Below are 16623 nucleotides of genomic sequence, written 5' to 3'. Positions count from 1 at the left end.
TTTTTGGCTATAATATTATATGATAGATTAATTTTTTTTTTAATTTTGATGGGGAGATACTTGAACATGAAACAAAACCCTCTTAATAAATAAAATAATGATTAATCATCTGTAACTGAATCATCAGTAACAAAACTGTTTCTTGTAAACATTTAGCATTACTATATTGCCTTTATCTTTAATAAGAAGGTAAAACTAACAAATGAAGCAATTGAACCTTGACAAGTGTTTATTACATTACTTCATAATTTCATCACTAATAATTATCTTTTGTTACATAGAAATGTCTAATCGTGTCCTCTTTCCCCCCCTCAGGGAATTGCTCCAAAGATGGAATTTTCTACAACCTCAGTGATTACTGAATGTCTCATAAGTTCGAAGAAGTGCCGCACTCAGGTTAAAATCACTTATTTACAGTATTTAATTGTTTAACTTATTTATTTATTTTTTGTTTATGGCCATTTGGCAAGCATTATCCTTCTATTTTGGAGATAGGTCTTTCTTTTTTTGTTAATCTTTAGTTTAAGCGAAGCCATTATTATAGATATTTAACAGTTTGGTTGCATATTTACAAATGTGAGAATGAGAAGCTTCTATATGATGTTATTTTTCTTACTTCATGCCCTGTTTTTAAATCACACTACTTAGCCTTTTGTTACTTTCTTTCCTCTCTTTCTCTCTTTTTAATTGGCTAGTCTTTTAGAATGGAAACCCTGGTGGCATAGTGGTTAGGTGCTACGGCTGCTAACCAAAGGGTCAGCAGTTTGAATCTGCCAGGAGCTCCTTGGAAACTCTATGGGGCAGTTCTACCCTGTCCTATAGGGTCACTATGAGTCGGAATTGACTCAACAGCACTGGTTTTGGTTTTTTTTTTTTCCTTCAGTTTTTTAGAATAGTTTTAGGTTGACAGGAAAATTAAGTAGAGAGAGCTCTCTCATACCTTCTCTCCTCTGTAACAAAACAAAACAGACCTGTTGCTATCCAGTCAATTCCAGCTTGTGTGTCAGAGTAAAACTGAGCTCCATAGAATTTTCAGTGGCTGTAATATTATGGAAGTAGATCGCCAGGCCTTTTTTCTCTAGGTGCCACTAAGTGAATTCTAACTGCCAACCTTTTGGTTAGTAGCCAGGTGCAAACCATTTGCACCATCAAGGGTGCCACTACCCCATATGGTTTCCCTTATTAAAATTTTGCTTAAGTGTGGTACATGTGTTACAGCTGATGGGTGGATATTGCTGCATTGTATTGATATATTAACTGAAGTCTGTAGTTTATATTAGGGCTCACTCTTTGTGTTATACAGTTCTTTTTGTTTTGACAAATGTATGTCATGTATCCATCATTAATTACAGTATGATACAAAATATTTTTACTATCCTAAAAATCTTTTGTGCTCCACCTACTCATCTCCCCTCCCCCCGCCCCTCTTTGGCAACCACAGATCTTTTTACTGTCTCTATGGTTTTGCCTTTTCCAAAATGTCGTATAGTTGGAATCATACAGTGTGTAGACTTTTTAGACTGCTTTCACTTAGCAATATACATTTAAGATTCCTCCACGCCTTTTTGGGGGTTGTTTCTTTTTGTTGCTGTATGCTATTCCATTGTATGGCTATACCACAGTTTGTTTATCCATTCATCTATTGAAGGACATCTTGATTGCTTCCAAGTTTTCAGACTTATTAATAAAGCTGTTATAAACATATGTGTACAGGTTTTTGTGTGGACATGAGTTTTCAGTTCATTTAGGTGAATACCATGGGACATGATTGCTAGATGGTATCATAAGACTGTGTTTAACTTTTTAAGGAACTATGCCCACTTCCCCCCCATCCCTTTTTTAATTCAGAGAAATCAGGCTGCTTGAAAGATGGGATGAAAGAAGTCCCATAGAAAACTAGATTGGAGGCTTATATGAATTGTATAGAAGTTAACGTTTACCACAAAAATTGTTTGTTGTTGTGTGCCATCGAGTCAATTTCAACTTATAGAGACCCTGTAGGACAAAGTAGAACTGCCCCATAGGGTTTTCTAAGCTGTAATCTTTACAGGAGCAGATCACCAGGTCTTTTCTCCCATAGAGCCCCTGGTGGTGGTGGGTTTGAACTGCTGACTTTTCAGTTAGCAGCCTAGCGCTTAACCAGTGTGCCCCCAGGGCTCCTTGCAAAAAGTTTAAGGGATATATTTTTAGCAACTGTGACCAGAGTTTCCCTTAGATTGGGATAATGGTGTTTAGTAAGTGTGGTTTCTTGAGTGTCTCTAGTTCCTTAAGGGATTGGTGCTCAGTTTGGTGACCATACAGGTGCTGTCAGATCAAGGGAAGCCTAGAAACACTTACTAAGTACCTTCTATGTTGGTGAAAACTGCCTGTTGTAAACTGGGATATCTGGATATAATATTCTAGTCTGGTCTAACTTCTTACTGAGTCACCGGGGTTGTCTTGCTACCTTGTCCACAGGTTCTGTAATAATGTCTAGGCCTTACTCATATGCATTTGCAGTGTGACCAAGTAATAATGACCTCTTTGTGACAAAGAGTCAGTAATATATAAGGCCCAGAGAGCCCAAACATGGTAAGCCTGGGCTTATCATGGGAGGAGTGGAATGTTAATTTACTGCATTATCCATTTAGAGTGAATTTGCTGAGCTTGATAACTAACTTAAGCTAACAAAGGTAAAATATAGTTATAGAATTTATTGAAGGGATGATTCTTATTTTGTTTAGCAAGAATTTGGTATTTCAGAATCAGGTTGTAGTTTTTTCTTTTAAATGTAGGGTGAAACATAGTTATTATAGATCTAACAACCTGTAATGGCCAAATGAGAAGGCACATTTATTGACTTGTTTTTGAAACATGCCATTATGCACTTGTGTAAATTGTTAGAAATATTTTGCCTGTCCTTCCACAATAGTTCTCTCGACATTGGAGTGTGCACTTGTAATGGATGAGTAGAGAAGTCCTTTTTTGCCTTTTTGACTTTTTTCTGAAGGATAGCATATGTACAAGGAAAGAGCATATATTCCAAGTGTAGTTGTTGGAAGACCAAAAAAACCGAACTTGTTGCCATTGAGTCATTTCTGACTCATAGTGACCTTATAGGACAGAGTAGAACTGCCCCATAGAGTTTCCAAGGAGTGACTGTTGGATTCAGACTGCCGATTTTTTGGTTAGCAACCATAGCACTTAACTACTGCGCCACCAGAGCTCCGCCCTTTCAAAATACAAAGCTTTCACCTCATTAGTAGTTTCCTCTGTAAACTTTTGGCAAGACAATTCCATTTCTACCCTGGTGGCATAGTGGTTAAGTGCTACGGCTGCTAACCAAAAGATTAGCTGTTTGAATCTGCCAGGTGCTCCTTGGAAACTCTATGGGGCAGTTCTACTCTGTCCTATAGGGTCACTATGAGTCGGAATCGACCCGATGGCAGTGGGTTTGGTTTTAACTTTGTGTTTCAATGTTTGCCATTTGATCTTTAATGAACAGAGTAAGAGAGTAGGCTTTGGTGTTAGACAGTGATTGAGAGAATATGCTTTCGAATTAGATGAATCTGAGTTCTAATTCTTTCTCTGCTACTTATAATGTAACCTTGAGCAAGGTATTTAACCTCTTAGCCTAAGTTTTGTCATCTGTGAAACGGATATAATTGTTATTACCACATAAGGCTGTTGTAAAGATTAAATGAGAGAATATATACAAAATGCCTGGCACATGATATATAATTGATAAATTTTATGGCTTTTTTATAAGGAGGATATCAAGTTGGGTAAGTTTTGTTAGCTTTAATTAAGATAGCTGGGGGAGGGAGGAAGATAGTAATTGAAATATAAGGTGGAAAACATCGTCTACTGGCACACCACAGTGTACACTTTTAAAGTTCCCAGGGTGAATAGTCTTTGACCTGATTGGAGAAGGAGATAAATTCACTTCTCTTCCTAGCGAATATTAGTTAGAGTTAAAATTTTAATGGCTCTGAAGCATTATTTTCAGGCTCACATTTAAGAATAAAACAAATTTTGATTTTTAAGAGCGTGAGTATAATCAATTTTATACAGTTATTTAGGCTTGCAAATATTTAAGGCAGTATTTATTTCTTTCAGCACTTTATTTTAATATTTGATGTTTTACCACTAATTGAATGAACCAAAAAATTAAGCATATGATTGTGATTTTCTGGAATGAAATTAGTTTGCTCTTCTACTCAATTATTCTTTTCACATACTGTAAAATAAAATTTATCATTAAGTAGATAAATATCAGTAGTCACTTATTAACATATGTTAAATTGCTGTATCAGGTAATTTTTGCTGTGTGAAAAACCATGGAAAATCTTAGTGGCTTAAAACAACAACTGTTGCTCACAGTTCTGTGGATTGGCTGAGTGGTTCTTTTGGTTTGTATTGGCAAGGCTGGGGCTGAATGACCTAGGATGGCGTCACTCACATGTCCGGCAGTTAGCAGGCTTCTTGGTCTGGGAGCAGCCTTACATTTCTGGCAATTAGCTTGATTTCAGCTGGGGAGATGGCCCTGAGGCTCTTATAATCTAGCAGGCTTGATTTGTGCTCATTCACATGGTGGCAGTAAGATTTCTTGAAATAAGAGAAGACATGCAGTTTTAAAGTCTCTGTGTGTGTCACATATATTATCATCCTGTTGGCCGAAACATGTCACATAGCTAAGCCTAGAGTCATTGTAAGAGGTGAAACTAGCCTAGGTGTAGATATAGGAAGGGAAATTATGGCAGCGATTTTGTAAACAGTGTCCACTTTAATTGGGTATTAATGACAATGCATTAAAGATTATGTAGGGTTAGGTAGAATGCATTTGTAGTAGGTACTATACAGTTTATGACTTCCTATAGTAGTATCCAGCACTCAGAAACTGTAATGAGAAAAGTAGATGGGTTTTGTTAAGTATAGGGGTATCCTCTGAGGAGGAGCTTTACAGCATTGCTGAAAGAAATGATGAGTTCAGCAAAGTATGGTGGTAAGATATATTAAAAATGTGTGAAAGACTAGGAAAAAGAGATCTAGGGTCTGAGTAGGTGAGGAGAGCAAGTAATAGATTCAGTGAGAGTAAAAGAAGTATATTGTGGAAGGGAGGTTGTGATCGCTAGAAATTTTTAGAGTTTGAGGTGAAATGGATCAGCATAATGATGAAATCTAAGATTAAGTAGAAGAAAATAATTAAAACAGAAATAGGAACTCTGAGTCCAGGTTCTTGGGAAGATTCATTGTTTGTTGAATGTTTTAGTTAACCTCAAAGACTCTTTGTAGTGCTAACATTCCTTGCTTTTGTGAGTCAGTGTGATGTCACAGAGATGGATGAAGTGGGGTAAGGTAGAGAGGAAAATTGTGAGCTATTTGTTGAAGTCATTGAACAAGGTGGGAGGAGGTCCAGGAGCATATGAGGAACAAAAGAAGAAGAAAGATAATGAAATAATCGGATGCTGCTGGTCTGTATGAAACTTATGGACTTATTTTTCCAGTTAGGAAAATATCTTTATTCTCATGTTTATTTACTTTTTAAAAATATTTGACTTTTCTATTTTCACATTTGTATTTTATCTACTTAGAACAGATACCCTTAGCAAATTGGGAGTGGGGAAAGGTCTGGGAAAGTAGAGAGGGAGGGAGGATTGGTGGCTTTTTCAAGTGAGTAGAGTTAGGAGTACATTCAAAAATTCTCAACCTATAAGATTAAAAAAATTATCTTCTGCCCAAGCTAATTTTTACTTTTGTGTTCAGGATAAATTTATTTACCACTCGGCTCCAGTTGAAAAATCACACGGCAGATTGCAAGGCAGAACATCAAGATCACAGAAGAAAAAATCCAAGTCACCTGAGAGAAGTAAATGCTGCATAAACGCAAAAAACTACGAGCAGCCTACAATTTCATCAAAATCACATTCTCCATCTCCCTACACAAAAAGACGCATGTGTGAGCTATCTGAAGACACCAGGCGGCGGCTGGCCCATTTAAATCTGGGACCCTATGAATTCAAAAAAGAAACAGATAAACCTCCGTTTGTGATTAGACATGTATGTGTTCCCTTAAACGTTTCCATTTGAAACTGATCAAATTTGCCCTTCCACATAATATGATTCTGAAACTTCTTCCACCATCTAGCTTATATTAATAATTTTCTTTCCTGAGTTGTCTGTTAGCCTAGCAATCTAAAATAGAAAATTAACTTACAATAAAAGAATTCTTTTGTGAGTCTTTAAAACCTGAACAGAGATCAAACTCCATTATGAATACCATGTTTGAATCCTCTAAGTACCCATGTCCTTTCTTCTTACATAGCGGGCAGCGTAGTAACTCTACGAATTGAACTTGGATGTAATTGATATTAGTACTAAAATGGCAGAGTAGGATTTTAAAAGAAGACCAAGTATTCATTATGAAAAAGAAGACCCCCCCGCAAGCCTTTTAGAAAATTATAATGGAAAGTAAGTTTCCTTTGAAACTATGTCCCATGGGTCTAAGTTTCGTATAATGGATCTTTGACGTAAATCGTTATTTGTTAGAGAGGGGAAACCTGTTTAAAAAAAAAAAAGTGAAGAGAATTAACTTAAAGGTAGCATAGTTCTAATCCTTCTCTACAGCAGCCTTCTTTTGATATTAAGTTTAGACTTTGTGTCCATGATAGTTAAATAGACTTTGGCTAAATTTAAGGGTCTATAATCAAAATAATAAAGGACTTTCTAAGAATCTTCATAGTTTCTTGAATTTTTATAAAGTATTTTACCTTAAAATCAAATGTTTTTATATTCTTTACCAAAAACTTTCAAATTAATATATGTATGTATATATATAAGCTTTAGAAATTGACCTCAAAATTCAAGTGCCTATAGAACTATAGCAACTTTTTGGGATATCTGTAAAACTATTTCTTGTGTTAGTATTTCTAATTCATTATTTACGCATTCCAAAATGAATCATTCCAACATGTAAATATGCCCCTTTGTTGGTCTAATAGATTTTTGAACATACAACATCTGGAGGTTTAGATTTTCATTGTTACACCTTTTAAAATAAATTTAGATGTGCTTTAAGCCATATTTTATTCCATCTTTATATTTTGACTATAAATCCATTATTTTTTTAAGATAAAGATCTTTTATTATAAAAGGAAAATTCATATTGTAATAAAGCACTTTAAAATGGTAACATTTTATTGAGATTATTTTTATTGTATTTGTCTTATTTCTGGCCACATTTTTTTGTTTGTTTCACCAGTATCCAGATAATATTTACTTGATTTTTGATGGCAGTTTTAGAGTGCCTCTAATTTTATGTCTGCCCACAATTACAAATTAAATGGGAAAGAACATATTGAGTTCTAATTTGAAGGAATAGTGGCATTTTAATTAAAAAGTGTACATACAAAGATAACCAGGAATATTTTGGGGATTAGTCACATAAATATTGTTTAGGGAAAAGCTGTTCTTAAAATGTTTATTACTGTTTTTCATGTCAGTGTTTAAATGGTGTAATTCTAACAATGCTAGGTATAAACCTTGACCGTTTTTATTTTAAAAGGCCCCCCTGTCCAGCCTTTTTAATGAACAGAAATGCAGACTTTAAAGTTTTTAGTTAGAAAATTTCTTATTGAGGCTTTCCAATTGTATGTGTAAACATAGGGATGCCTTTTTTCTCTCACACCATTCATGATTTTTAAAAGCACTCAACAAATTGGTAACTAAACAATATTTTCTTTTTTTTTAAACTTTATTGTGCTTTTAGATGAAAATTTACAGCACAAATTAGTTCTCCTTAAAAAATTTATATACAAATTGTTTTGTGATATTGGTTGCAATCCCTGCAATGTGTCAGCACTCTCCTTTCCACCTTGGGTTCTCTGTGTTTATTTGCCAGTTTTCCCATCCCTTCTTACCTTCTCGTCTTTGCTTTTGGGCAGGTGTTGCCCATTTGGTCTTGTATACTTGATTGAACTAAGAACCATGTTCCTCACATGTGTTATTGTTTGTTTTATAGGCTTATCTAATCTTTGGCTGAAAGGTGGACTTTGGCAGTGACTTCAGTTCTGAGCTAGCAGGGTGTCTGAGGACTGTAGTCTTGGGGGTTCCTCCAGTTTCTGTCAGACCAGTAAGTCTGGTCTTTTTGTGTGTGAATTTGTATTTTGTCCTATATTTTTCTCCCCCTCTCTCCAGGACCCTCTACTGTGATCCCTGTTAGAGCAGTTGGTGATGGTAGCCTGGCACCATCTAGTTCTTCTTGGCTCACACTAGTGGAGGCTGTGGTTCATGTGGCCCATTAGTCCTTTGGACTAGTATTTTCCTGTGTCTTTTTTTTTTTATTCTCCTTTGCTTCAGACATAAACAATATTTTCTTAACTTCATACATTCATGTGCTGCGTAAGGATAACACTTTTGTGAAGGACATTCTATTTTTATGTATAAAAATATGGTATGAAAAATAATCCTGAAGAATAGGAGCAGTTTCAAGAAATCAGTTAACATGCCTCCAAACAAACTGGCGTCACCATCTTAGAAGTGTTAAGTGGCACTCTTTTTCTTTTATGCAGAATAGGATCTTTTTTCTTTGTTACGGTGGTAACATTTACCATTTCAGTCATTATAAAACGTACAATTCAGTGACAGCGGTGCCACTAGGGTTGGTGTCACCCCTCCTCCATGGACCTTCCCCTGTACGAGACCATACAGAATCCTTAGTAATGGTTATTATCAATTTTAAGCATAGAATGATATGTGATATAGTTGCAAATTGCTAAAGTGTAATATTCCTTAGATTACATGAATACTAATAACAAAATTGTTTTGTAAAATCTTTCTACACTGAATTACGTTACTAGTTACAACAGTAGTAGTAACTGAGCAGAAGCCTTTTTTGACTTCAGTCCTTTTCCTTTAATTACTACTTCTTTCTCAAAGGAACTTAATGATATAGGTTCACAAATACTAATTACAACAATATTGTAGCTGAAACAGGAGAAAATTTGACAAAACCAGCGACTATAAAAACACTGGCAGCAACAAAAATAGCGCCTGCTTGTGGAGCATGCAGACAAAACCACGTGATTCAAAGTGTCATTGTAATTGGCTAACAGTGGCAGCTCTGACTGGAGCACGTTAGAAGGTTCAAAAGTAAATTAACATAGCATGTTAGCCTTGTAGGTATACTGATACATGTAAGGTGGGCTTAGGAAAAATGTTTTTGTTGTAACTAACTACAAGGGTATTTTATAAAAAATAATAAATTTTCTGCTGAAATACTGTACGCAGATTTTTTAGATAGTCATTTTCATGTCACCCTCTCTGGCAGTGTCAACCTGGTGCAGTCCACACCCCCTAATGACACCACTGTTCAATGACATTAGGTGCATGCCCATTGTTATACAACCATCACCGATACATACTCCCCCAAATTTTTCATTACCTAAAAGGAAACCTTGTTTCCGTTAAGCATTCATTCCCAATGCCTCCTTCCCCAGTCCCTGGCAAGAACTCATCTTTTTTATCTGTGTGGATCTTCCTATGCTGGATATCTCATAAAAATGGAATCAAACAATGTGTGGCCTTTCGTGTCTGGCTTCTTTCTGTTTAACTTCTGTTTCATTTCGATTTTTAAGCTTCATCTGTATTGTAGCATGGTACAATATTCGTTTTTATGGATGAGAAACATTCTGTTGTATGGCTATAGCACATTTTGTTTATTCATCCATTAGCTGATGGGCATTTGGCTCATTTCTACCTTTTGGTTATTGTGAATTAGTGCTGTTATGAACATTGGTGTGCAGGTATCTGTTTGAGCCCTGCTTTCAAGTCTTTTTTGTGTATACCTTTTTTTAACGGTAATTTTGTGTGTAACTTTTTGAGGGGCACTGTCAAACTGCTTTTCACAGTGGCTGTGCACCATTTTACATTCCCATCAGCAATGAATGAGGGTTCCAAATTTCTCTACATCCTTGCCAACGCATCTTTCTTTTTTATTGCAGCCACTGTCTTAGTTATCTAGGACTGTTATAACAGAAATACCACAAGTGGGTGGCTTTAAAGAACAGAAATTTATTTTCTCAGAGTTTGGGAGGCTAGAAGTTCAAATTAGGGTCTTGAACCTGTCAATTCCTTCTTTGTTCGTAGTCCTAGGCAATCCTTGGTTCTTGGCAGTCCTCAGAGGGCATCAGTCTTCTCGAGTATGTGCTCATTTCTGTGTCTAATCTGCTGTTTTTGTAACTCAGAAGTCATAGGTTTTGGACGCACCCTACATTGGTATGACCTCATTAACATAGCAATGAAAACGCTATTTCCAAACTGTTACATTCATAGGAACAAGAGTTAGGATCCCAATACATATCTTGGGAAGACACAAATCAATACGTAACAGCCATTCTAGTAGGTATGAAGTAGTGTATCACTGTGGTTTTGATTTGCATTTCCCTAGTGACTACTGACACTGAGCATATCTTCATGTGTTTGTTGGTCATTTGTATATCTTCTCTGGAGAAGTATCTATTCAGCACCATTGCCCATTTTTTAAATGAGCTATTTTTGTCTTTTTATTGTTGAGTTTTAAGAGTTCTGTACATATTCTGGATGCTAGATCTTTATCAGACATACGATTTGCAAATATTTTTTCCATTCCCATTCCTATGCATCTTGACTAGTGTCTTTTGATGCATACAAGTTTGTAATTTTATTGACTAGAAGTGTCTTTTTTACAAAGATTTATATCACCCTGACTTTTTAATCTTTGATCAGGAAACTTGGTCGACTGCTATTATCTATAAGCTTATACAGCACTCACCATGCTAAGTAGCAAGTGGCTAAATTTGTTTTTTAACTATGGCAAAGTAGATTGTTCTTTTTTTTAACCTTGCAATGGAAAGCAAAATAGGCAATGAGATAATGAACATTTCAACTGGTAATCTGTTCATTTTAAATTAAAAGAAGATATATATTTAAACATTTCTGGAGTTTAATTTCAATTTTGTTTAAAAATGAATAGCAAAATATCTGACTAAGTTCCTAAGTCTCTTGGAACATGCCTCTCCCTTACAGGCACTATCACGTCAAGCTGGTGATATGTGGTCTATGTACTCCAGTTGTCTTTCTGGTGCCATGAGACTGAAAGACTGGGATATTTAAGCTCTTTTTTTTACATTGATATCCTGCCTCCTCTAGGTTGATCCCCCAAGTCCCAGGGCTGATGCTTTATTTGGATCTTCTGGCAGAGATTGTGAAAGAGATGGATGGTCCAGGATGCACAATGGTAAGCTAGAAATTATCAACTGTCTTCATTTCTTTAGTTAACTGGGCTGTATACAGCCTTTAAAGTGCCATTGATAAACAAAAACAGAATCTTTGCTGTGTCATTTTATGCCTTGTGGGACACCCATATAGATACTCTCTAAAAATAATACATTCTGTGTGGCTATAAGCTTATTTCCCTCTTTGAGACTCAAAATTCATATTAGCATATTAAAGACTGTGATACCTTCTGGTAAAATAAGCTTGATTTATCCATTTTGTTTTACTCAACATTTTCTAAACTTATTTGACCATGTTGTTGTTGTTAAGTGCTGTCCAGTCTGTTCCAACTCATAGCGACCCTATGTACAACAGAACAAAACACTGCTCGGTCCTGCACCATCCTTACAGTCCTTGTTATGGTTGAGCCCATTGTTGCAGCCACTGTGTCAAACCATCTCACTGAGGATCTTCCTCTTTGTCACTGACCCTCTACTTTACCAAGCATAATTCCCTTCGCCAGGGACTGATCCCTCCTGATAACATGTCCAAACTATATGAGACATACTCTTGACATCCTTGACTCTAAGAAGCATCCTGGTTGTACTTCTTCTAAGACACATTTGGTCGTTCTTTTGCCAGTACATGGTATATTCAATATTCTTCACCAGCACCACAATTCAAATGCGTCAGTTCTTCTTTGGTCTTCCTTATTTTCCAGCTTTCACATGCATTTGAGGGTATTGAGAACACCATGGCTTGGGTCAGGTGCGCCTTAGTCTTCAAGGTGACATCTTTGCTTTTCAACACTTTAAAGAGGTCTTTTGCAGCAGGTTTGCCTGACACAGTGCATCTTTTGGTTTCTTGACTGCTGCTTCCATGGATGTTAATTGTGGATCCAAGTAAAATGAAATCCTTTACAAGTAAAATGAAATCCTTTACAACTTCAGTCTTTCTCCATTTATCATGATTTTGCTTATTGGTCCCATTGTGAGGATTTTTGTTTTCTTTAGGTTGAGGTGTAATCCATACTGAAGGCTGTGGTCTTTGATCTTTCTCTGTAAGTGCTTCAAGTCCTCTTCACTTTCTGAAGGCAAGGTTGTGTCATCTGCATAACGCAGATTGTTAACAACTCTTCCTCCAATCCTAATGTCACGTTCTTCTTCATATAGTCCAGCTTCTCGAATTTTTTGCTCATCATACAGATTGACTAGGTATGGTGAAATGATACAGCCCTGACACACATGCTCCCTCACTTTAAACCACACAGTATCCCCTCGTTCTGTTTCAATGATTGCCTCTTAATCTATGTACAAGTTCCTCATGAGCACAATTAAGGGTTCTGGAATTCCAATTTTTCACAATGATATCCATAATTTTTTATGATCCACATAGTCGAATGCCTTAGCATAGTCAGTGAAACACATTATTCTCTGCTTTCAGCCAGGATTCATATGACATCAGCAATGATATCCCCGGTTCCGTGTCCTCTTCTGAATCCAGCATGAATTTCTGGCAGTTCTCTGTTAATGTACTGCTGCAGCTGCTTTTGAATTATCTTCAGCAAAATTTTACTTGTGTGTGATATTAATGATATTATTCTATGATTTCCGCATTCGGTGGGATCACCTTTCTTAAGAATAGGCATAACTGTGGATCTTTTCCAGTCCAATTGGTATTCCATCAATTCCTGGGGCCTTGTTTTTTGCCAATGCCTTCAGTACAGCTTGAACTTCTTCCTTCAGTACCACTGGTTCTTGATCATATGCTACCTCCTGAAATGGTTGAACATCAACCAGTTCTTTTTGGTAGTGACTCTGTATTTCTTCTACCTTTTATTAATGTTTCCTGCATCATTTAATATTTTTCTGGTAGAATCCTTCAGTATTGCAAAAGTTCTTTCAGTTTGAGAAATGCAGAGCATGATCTTCCGTTTTGGTTTTCTATCTCCAGCTCTTTGTACATGTTATTATAATACTTTGCCTTTTCAAGCTGCCTTTTGAAATCTCCTGTTCAGCTCTTTTACTTCTTCATTTCTTCCTTTTGCTTTAGCTACTAGACATTCAAAAGCAAGTTTCAGAGTCTCTTCTGACATCCATTTTGGCCTTTGCATTCTTTTCTGCCTTTCTAATGATCTCCTACTTTATTCATGTATGATGTCCTTAATGTCATTCCACAGCTCCTCTGGTCTTTGGTCATTAGTGTTCAATGTGCCAAATCTATTCTTGAGATGGCCTCTAAATTCAGATCGAATATACTCAAAGTTGTACTCTGGCTTTCCTGGACTTGTTCTGATTTTGTTGCTTTGACTTGAACTTGCATATGAGCAATTGATGATCTGTTCCACAGTCAGGCCCTGGCCTTGTTCTGACTAATGATATTGAGCTTTTCCATCATCTCTTTCCATAGTTTTAGTCCATTTGATTCCTGTGTATTCCATCTGGCTAGGTCCACGTGTATAGTTGCTGTTTATGTTAGTGAAAAAGGTATTTGCAATGAAGAAGTATTTGGTCTTCCAAACTCTATTATGCAAATCTCTGGCATCTGTTCTATCACCAAGGCCATATTTTCCAGCTACTGATCCTTCTTGTTTATATCCAGCTTTCACCTTCCAATCACCAGTAATTGTCAATGCACTCTGATTGCATGTTAAACCAATTTCAGACTGCAGAAGCTGGCAAAAGTCTTCAATGTTTTCATCTTTGGCCTTAGTAGTTGGTACATAAATTTGAAAAATAGTCACATTAACTGGTCTTTCTTGTAGGTGTATGGATATTATCTTATCACTGACAGCAATGTCATTCCTCTTCATGTTGTCATTCCCGGCATAGCAGACCATGTGATTGTCTGATTTGAAATGACAAATACCAGTCCATTTCAGCTCACTAATGCCTAGAATATTGAAGTTTACGTGTTCCATTTCATTTTTGACAATTGCCATTTTTCCTAGATTCATACTTCATGCATTCCAGGTTCTGATTATTAATGTATGTTTGCAGCTGTTTCTTTTCATTTTGAGTCATGCCACTTCAGGAAATGAAGGTCCCAAAAGCATGACTCCAAACTCGTCATTAAGCTCAACTCTACTTTAAGGAGGCAGCTCTTCCTCAGGTGTATTTTGAGTGCTTTCCAACCTGAGGGGCTCATCTTCCAGCACTGTATCAGACAGTGTTCTGCTGCTATTCATAAGGTTTTCACTGGCTAATTCTTTTCAGAAGTACATCATCGGGTCCCTCTTCCTAGGCTTAGTCTGGAAGCTTAGCTAAAACCTGTCCGCCATGGGTGACCCTGCTGGTGTTTGAATACTGGCGGCATAGCTTCCAACATCACAGCAACACCAAGCCTCCACAGTACAACAAAGTGACAAACACGTGGGGGTATTTGACCATGGGGCCTAATAATCTGTTTATTAAAGAATGAAGATAAGATAGTAACTTAAAGAAAATGCCCAGACGCATAAGATACTTAATATCAGTTGTCATCATAATTATTATTAGTATGTATATTTCTGGAAAGATAATGTTCTTTAGTTTTAGTTTATAGGAATTTTTTTTTGTCTTTAGCCCTGATCTTTATGGTTATATAAATTGTTTCCTGCATTGAATATGAAAATGATTTTTATGATTGCTATATGCCATTGCTGTTAGGTGCTGTTGAGTCCATTCTGACTCATAGAGACCTGTGTACAACAGAAGGAAACACTGCCGGGTTTGGCATCCTTACAGGTGTTACTGTGTTTGAGCCTATTGTAGCCACTGTGTCAATCCATCTTGTTGAGTGTCTTCCTCTCTGTCACTGACGCTTTACTTTACCAAGCCTGATGTCCTTCTCCAGGGACTGGTCCCTCTTAATAACATGTCCAAAGTACATGAGATGAAGTCCCGACATTCTTGCTTCTAAGGAGCACTCTGGCTGTACTTCTTCCAAGACAGATTTGTTTGTTTTTCTGACAGTCTGTCCTAGTTATCTAGTGCTGCTATAATAGAAGTACCACAAGAGGATGGTTTTAACAAAAAGAAATTTATTCCATCACAGTTTAGTAGGCTAGAAGTCCGAATTCAGGGTGCCAGCTCCAGAGGAAGGCTTTCTCTCTCTGCCAGCTCTGGGGAAAGGTCCTTGTCATCAGTCTTTCCCCAGCCCAGGAGCTTCTCCATGCAGGAACCCCAGGTCCAAAAGATATGCTCTGCTCTTTTTTTTTTTTTTAGGCACAGCTTTCTTGGTGGTATGAGGTCCCCCTGCCTCTCTGCTGTCTTCTAGTTCAAGAGATTGACTTAAGACACAACCTAGTCTTATAGATTGAGTCCTTCCTCATTAACATAGCTGCCTCTAATCCTGTGTTATTAACATCATAGAGGCAGAATTTATAACACATGGGAAAATCACATCAAAGGACAAAATGATGGATAATCACAGAATAATGGAAATCATGGCCTAGCCAAGTTGACACACACATTTTTGAGGGACACAATTCAATCCGTAACACAGACCATGTAAGACCATGTAATATTCATAATTCTTTGCCAATGCCATAATTCAAAGGCACCAATTTTTCTTGGTCTTCCATATACATTATCCAGCTTTCACATGCATATGTGGCAATTGAAAACAACATGGCTAACACTGATTCATGATAAAAACTCAGCAAAATAGGAATAGAAGGGAAATTCCTAAACAGAGTAAAGGGCATTTATGCAAAGCCAACAGCCAACATCATCCTAAATGGACAGAGTCTGAAAGAATTCCCCTTGAGAATGGGAACCAGACAAGGATGCCCTTTATCACCATGCGTATTCAACATTGTGCTGGAGGTCCTAGCCAGAGTAATTAGGCTAGATAAAGAAATAAAGGGCATCCAAATTGATAAGGAAGAAGTAAACGTATCTCTATTTGCAGATGATATAATCTTATACACAGAAAACCCTAAAGAATCCACAAGAAAACTACTGGAACTAATAGAAGAGTTCAGCAGAGAATCAGGATACAAGATAAACATACGAAAATTAGTTGGATTCCTCTGCACCAACAAAGAGAAGGTAGAAGAAGAAATTACCAAATCAATACCATTTACGATAGTCTTCAAGAAGGGAAAATACTTAGAAATAAATCTATCCAGAGACCTGTACAAATAAAACTACAAGACAGTACTGCAAGAAACCTATATAAGTGGAAAAACCTACCTTGCTCAGGAATAGGAAGACTAAACATTCTGAAAATGTCTGTTCTGCCCAAAGGAATCTATAGATACAGTGCAATCCTGATCCAAATTCCAATGGCATTTTTTAATGAGATGGAGAAACAAATCACCAACTTCATATGGAAGGGGAAGAAGCCTTGGATAAGTAAAGCATTACTGAAGAAGAACAAAGTGGGAAGCCTAACTCTATCTGATTT

The 16623-nt window shown here is 36.8% G+C and overlaps 1 protein-coding gene across 3 annotated transcripts in view; it reads left to right on the top strand.

The window, feature by feature from the left end:
* SPATA6 (spermatogenesis associated 6) overlaps positions 1-16623 on the top strand; it is a 186229-nt gene that overhangs the window by 97313 nt on the left and 72293 nt on the right. For all 3 annotated transcript variants that reach the window (XM_049879239.1, XM_049879238.1, XM_049879240.1), the window contains 3 exons: positions 316-396; positions 5746-6039; positions 11167-11254. In XM_049879239.1, coding sequence (XP_049735196.1) covers positions 316-396; positions 5746-6039; positions 11167-11254 — 463 coding nt within the window. The remainder of the gene's footprint in view (positions 1-315; positions 397-5745; positions 6040-11166; positions 11255-16623) is intronic.

Source organism: Elephas maximus, chromosome 3 (genome assembly GCF_024166365.1).
Source record: "Elephas maximus indicus isolate mEleMax1 chromosome 3, mEleMax1 primary haplotype, whole genome shotgun sequence".
Taxonomy (NCBI): Eukaryota; Metazoa; Chordata; class Mammalia; order Proboscidea; family Elephantidae; genus Elephas; species Elephas maximus.
Note: the sequence above shows the minus strand (reverse complement) of the source record. Positions and strands in the feature narration are given on the sequence as shown.